The 6,437-nt window shown below is 45.5% G+C and overlaps 1 protein-coding gene and 1 pseudogene across 1 annotated transcript in view; one reads left to right on the forward strand and one right to left on the reverse strand.

Annotated features, from left to right (window-relative positions):
* The window catches only part of LOC148718100 (uncharacterized), a 1,131-nt pseudogene extending 13 nt beyond the window's left edge, over nt 1–1,118 (forward strand).
* Nucleotides 1–1,849, reverse strand: part of LOC111336313 (putative ATP-dependent RNA helicase DDX43) — a 22,544-nt gene extending 20,695 nt beyond the window's left edge. Inside the window, exon 1 of the mRNA XM_022942384.2 lies at nt 1,307–1,849. Coding sequence (XP_022798119.2) covers nt 1,307–1,718 — 412 coding nt within the window. The 5' untranslated portion in view covers nt 1,719–1,849. The remainder of the gene's footprint in view (nt 1–1,306) is intronic.
* Nucleotides 1,850–6,437: the final 4,588 nt, after the last annotated feature.

A 6,437-nucleotide genomic window follows, 5' to 3' on the forward strand; every position in this document is an offset into this window, starting at 1 on the left:
CGCTCCACTTCCAGCTTGACGACCATATCCCAACTGTGGCAAGCTACCAAATTTCCATTATCTCTCTTGGAGTACAACTCCCACCGATGGCCGTGAGCCGGATGATTTCCAGCTTCGAGCTCAGATTAAGCGATTGTTTGAGGAAAGTGAACTAGTCAGTGGGGACAGTGAGGCTATTAGAAGATTTTCAGATAAATACATTGTCCCCAAAAAGCTTGTAGCAGAGTATGTTGAGTACCTTGTCTAGATAAAAATGCGCAAGGAGAAGAAGAAAGAGCAGACTGAAACTGGAGTGAATGGAACGGCTGAACCAGGAGTACAATGACATTGACTGGGTTGGACTGTACAATTCTGATAAGCTGTCGTCGTTGAGGGTGGACGAACTATCCTTGTACTTTTCCCATCACAAGATCACCCTTAACGGTAAGAAAGCTGAAAAAGTCGCAATGATAAAAGCGCACATTGGTAGCTTGCTGTACAATTTAATGGCGTGTCAACAACCTTGGAAACCCCCACTCAGAAATGTACAGCAACAAGTGACCTCATCACTTTCCGAGGTGGAAACTGACTTGCAAAGTGATGTGGTAGATCGAGTTGTCTGTTCAAGCCCGAGTAGCTGAGGTAATGAATCGTCACCGGACACTAATTTTATACCAGAGCCCCATGCGGAAACATTACCGACGTCAAAATATGGACGAAAGTGGGCCTGGTCGAGAGAGACAATTACGTTAGTTGGGACAAGATAGTTTTTTTGACATTATATTTCGACATCTGTTTAAAATGATGTAGATTGATTTACACTGGTAGCTTTGCTTGTATATATAAGTTTTAGGTTTCTATACACTTTGCGTGTTTGGTAACAAATAATTAAAAGTCAACTAACCGACATGGAGTAGTTTTTTCCTTGCCAAAAAAAGAAAAACTATGACCCTCCCCCGGCTGCGTATCAAACAGGTTTGACCCTCCCCAGTTTGTAAAATATTTACTAAGGACCCTTCCCTCCGAAGCCCCGGCCCACCCCCCCCCCCCCAATAAAAAACGTACCTTCCCCAACAAAGTAACAAAGTTGAAATGGTAACGCTCGAAACGTCAGCTTTTGTAATCGTTACGGTGGCCAATTTACCATTTCATCTTTGTTGACATATCCAAATTTTCAAAGAAATGTTCACAGGGTCTCATTTTTTCGGATTCTTTGACAAAATTCGAAGTCCTCGCAGACATCACGGAGTGCGCACTAAGTCAATGGTATGGCCTAAGAGATACAATCGAGCGAATATACAAGATTGATCTACGTTTAATTTCCTACCAATAATATAGCGCACGTCATCTGAGGGCACCATAATTTCAGTACTATTTCTTTCACGTTCATATCCTCGTGAATGATCCCTGTTTTTCCAGCTGTCATCTTCACTGCTGCCTCTCCACGAGCGACCGCCACGTGCGATTTGTTTGCGACCAAATCCGCTTTCTCCTCGACTGAAGCCTCTAGACCTCCCACCCTCGGAATAACCATTCCTCTTTCCTGCGCTTGAGTACTCCTCTCTTGCATTTCCAAATCGGTTCGCTCTTCCTCGTCCAAAGCCCGGTCGCCTACCATCAGAAAGATTTTCCTGTACATTCTTGTCAAAGGAATTGTACCATCCTCTCCTGTTGGGTGGAATATACACATTCTGAGAAGTGCTCCTGGAATCATCTGCGTCTTCTTCCCAGTCGCTCATTTTCGCAGCAACAGATGTTTGTTGGAGCTGCAGAAGTGGAAAATTTAACCTGAAAGTAGCGTTGAATTAACCTACTACACCAAACGCGGAGCCGCCATGACTGTTTGTGTTACCGCGCGGGTTCATGGGATAGACAAGGCCCAGTCCAAACATCTCCTTCTGTCACGCGTCCAAAAGAGTTCACACTCAGTCTTTTGAAGGTCGCGGCTAAAAGGGATGACTCAAAAGGACCTCATTAAATATTCTAGAAAACATATTTGTAGTGAAAATCCAAAAAAATGTAAATCAAAGAAAACATAAAAATATGTTTTCTATAGAATATTTGATGAGGTCCTTTTGAGTCATCCCTTTTAGCCGCGACCTCTTTTTAAACTCGAACCTGCTGACGAGAACACGGGATGATCTTGTCTCCTTTGACCATTATAAAGAGGGAGAAAGTGACAAGGAATGGAATAGTGCTCTTAATTTTGGATAAGGGCGATCAACCTGAGAAATCGTTTCCTGCATCTTTTCTGTACAGGTCAGAAGCAACCTCTTTCCCAGGGCCTTTTCCCTTAGTTGGGGGAGTTGGGGGTGGGGCGGGAAAAGGCCCTGGAAACGAGGTTAGGTCAGAAGGGGACGTAAAAGAAGCCACGCACTACGGTAGGGAACGTACCACCCGGCTTTGAGGTCTGGCCTTGTCATTTTCAGTTTACGTTTAGAGATCCTCCATAAGTATTTTATGTATAGGGAGAGGTAAGGAAATAAGAAAAAAGAATAAGATCTTTCTCGAGGAGAAAAGACGCTGGTAAAAACTCATATAGTGGCGATCAAAGCCAAAGGAAAAAAAAGAAAACAGCTTAATAGTTTCGTCTTTTCATCTCTATTACTTCACACGGAAGAAAAACAAAACTCGACTTTTTTTTACATTTTTTAAAGGCGGTAGAGACATATTATTTTCGGGTTATAGTGCACAGCTGCACATGGGAAATATAATTTTCGTGCTGATTGCTGGCCAAATAATTTAGTATCGTTTCTCAGCGAGTTGCAGCAGAAGGTCGGTTAGTTCCCAACGCTGCTATTCAGGTTGCCATATTAAGACACGTCACTTACGCAAGATGGGACTTAATTGACCCTTTCATTCAGACTGAATTCTTTAAAGTTTCAGTACTTTTCTCCTCATAATTTGCTTTGAACTAAATGTAATGCGTAATAATTTGACACCATAACCTGTTTAATTCTGACATTTTTGTATAACGGGACTAGACGATTTGCTTTCGACATTACATGCAGTACTTGCTTAAATTTCCCATGCTCCTCAGCAGTAGTATCCTATCCCCCTCACCCCCATCCCCCCTACCGCAATGTCCCAAGCTCCTCAGCAGTAGTATCCTATCCCCTTCACCCCCCACCCCCCTACCGAATTGTCCCATGCTCCTTAGCAGTAGTATCCTGTCCCCCCTCACCCCCACCCCCCTACCGCAATGTCCCATGCTCCTCAGCAGTAGTATCCTATCCCCCTCACCCCATCCCCCCTACCGCAATGTCCCATGCTCCTCAGCAGTAGTATCCTATCTCCCCTCACCCCCATCCCCCTACCGCAATGTCCCATGCTCCTCAGCAGTAGTATCCTATCCCCCTAACCCCCGACCCCCTACCGCAATGTCCCATGCTCCTCAGCAGTAGTATCCTATCCCCCTCACCCGCACCCCTCTACCGCAATGTCCCATGCTCCAAACCAGTAGTATCCTATCCCCCCTCACCCCCCACCCTCCCTACCGCAATGTCCCATGCTCCTCAGCAGTAGTATCCTATCCCCCCTCACCCCCATCCCCCTACCGCAATGTCCCATGCTCCTCAGCAGTAGTATCCTATCCCCCCTCACCCTCATCCGCCTTATCGCAATGTCCCATGCTCCTCAGCAGTAGTATCCTATCCCCTTCACCCCCCACCCTCCCTACCGCAATGTCCATGCTCCTCAGCAGTAGTATCCTATCCCCCCTTACCCCCGTTCCCCCTACCGAAATTTACAATGTCCCATGCTCCTCAGCAGTAGTATCCTATCCCCCCTCACCCCCATGCCCCTTACCGCAATGTCCCATGCTCCTCAGCAGTAGTATCCTATCCCCCCTCACCCCCATCCCACCTACCGCAATGTCCCATGCTCCTCAGCAGTAGTATCCTATCCCCCCTCATCCCCCATCCCCCCTACCGCAATGTCCCATGCTCCTCAGCAGTAGTATCCAATCCCCCTCACCCGCACCCCCCTACCTCAATGTCCCATGCTCCAAAGTAGTAGTATCCTATCCCCCCTCACCCCATCCCCCCTACCGCAATGTCCCATGCTCCTCAGCAGTAGTATCCTATCCCCTCTCACCCCCACCCCCCTACCGCAGTGTCCCATGCTCCTCAGCAGTAGTATCCTATCCCCTCATCCCCATCCTCCCTACCGCAATGTCCCATGCTCCTCAGCAGTAGTTTCCTATCCCCCCTTACCCCCATTCCCCCTACCGCAATGTCCCATGCTCCTCAGCAGTAGTATCCTATTCCCCCTCATCCCCATCCTCCTTACCTCAATTTCCCATGCTCCTCAGTAGTAGTATCCTATTCCCCTCACCCCCATTCCCCCTACCGTAATGTCCCATGCTCCTCAGCAGTAGTATCCTATCCCCCCTCACCCCATCCCCCTACCGCAATGTCCCATGCTCCTCAGCAGTAGTATCCTGTCCCCCTCACCCCCATCTTCCCTACCGCAATGTCCCATGCTCCTCAGCAGTAGTATCCTATCTCCCCTCACCCCACCCCCTCTACCACAATGTCTCATGCTCCTCAGCAGTAGTATCCTATCCCCCTCACCCCCACCCCCCTACCGCAATGTTCCATACTCCTCACCAAGGCCTTTCTCGATTATGCTAGCATTTTTTTCGGCATTTTTGGGAAAACAAGCATTTTTTTTCGATTTTTCTTGAAAAAGAATTGCTAGCATTTTCTGTCATTTATCATGACTGTGATCCAGATTTCAGTACTCAGAAGGATAAATAATCCTAAAGTTTCTCAATTTTGATTGTTTTCTGTCTGTTTCGACTGTTTGTGCGTTGTGTTACTTGTGTTGTGTTCCTTGTGTGTGTAGATTGTCTGCTTCCGTTACATGACGTACTAACACCAACGGAAAAAAAAGGTATGGGTGGTCAGCGGGTAACTCTTTCTCTTGCTCTGGGTTGTGTGTACCCACGCATGGTATTGCTTCAAATATCACTGTTTAGTGGCTGTTGGCTGGGAAAGTTTTAATTCTGACCCCAAGTTTTAAAAACAAACAATTATTAAGTATCAGCTATTGTTGATATGAGCATATAATGTAAGAGTTTGTACGTTTTGTTTGAAATAAAACAAAGCATTTTTTGGAATTCAAGTGGCATTTTTTAAAGAAATCAGGCATTATTTTAGCATTTTTTTGGCTTTATGTGAGAATTTTTAGTAGCGTTAAATGCTAGTTTTACTAGCATAATCGAGAGAAGTCTACCCTCACCCCCCCCCCCTTACCCTAAGCGTCGAGCAGGCACTTCGACGAAAATGAGCTTTCAAAGCAGCACGCGTATGCATGCGTGGCAAGGTAGATACGAGACCGCAGAGAAAACTGGGAAGAGAAACCTCGGGAATAGGCCCAGGCTCCCGCCTTTGTTCCAGTCTCCTTTGCTCATGCTGTGCAAGTATACAAGTACACGAGTCCATGAAAAGTCACGCGAGAAATATGTAAAGGCGCAGGTCTCCTTCGACAAAGACAAACTCAATTAGCGACCCCATTTTCCTGCATTATGTGGTAATCTTACTCTTCCTTCCTGACTAAAATTAAATTCCAACTTTAGTACTTGTACGAAGGATACAACCGCTCAACAGAGGCGACGTCTACACCACGAAATTATACAGGAATTGATTGAGAAAGATCTATACTAGGATTTACCAAATACCGGAAAAGCCAAACGAAGAAAAAATGATAATGAGAATCGAGAATTGTAGCACACAGGAGATGCAACACTGTAAGATAGGAACAGTGAGCCGGGGAGGAAAATATAAAAAGCAAAAAAGAAAAAGGAATTTGAATTTAGTGGCACCATTCCATCAACCTTCACTTTTTAACGCCCTGCCCCAAATAAAGAGATGTTGATTTAACCTATAAGGCCAAGGTCAAGGTGAAAATAGGTCACGTCCGAATTACCCGGTGTTTGTTTATGTATATCATAAGAGGTTGCACACGCGATTTTTGAATACAAGGCCCAAAAATAACCATAGTTTCACGGCGCGTAAGGACATTAAGAGTTGTTTTAGTCCAGCTTAAACATTTTTGCAGTATCTCGGCTTCTGCAGCCTCCTGGGTGGTTTAAATAATGTACTTGGCTAAGTACATGTATATCTAAGTTGGATCAAGTTTGGACGGATTAAGGAAGATTTCTTTCATTCAATTTCGTTTTCTTGCGCAACCAGATCAATTCTTTAGAGAAATTATGCACGTGAAGAGAGCGATTGCTGTTTATTTTTTGTAAGAGAAGTTGCGTGCTCTGGGACGATGAGTTGGCAAACCGTATTGTTTGTACTTACGTCAGTACACGTACCCGTGGTAGATAACCACGTCAACGACAGACATGGAGAAGCTGAACTCGTCAAAAGCCCCTGCTACATCTCAAAAAACACGAAAACATGGGATTATACAGATTTTTGAAACTTGTGCAGGTCTGCTGTAGAGCT

Source organism: Stylophora pistillata, chromosome 13 (assembly GCF_964205215.1).
Source record: "Stylophora pistillata chromosome 13, jaStyPist1.2, whole genome shotgun sequence".
Lineage (NCBI taxonomy): Eukaryota > Metazoa > Cnidaria > Anthozoa > Scleractinia > Pocilloporidae > Stylophora > Stylophora pistillata.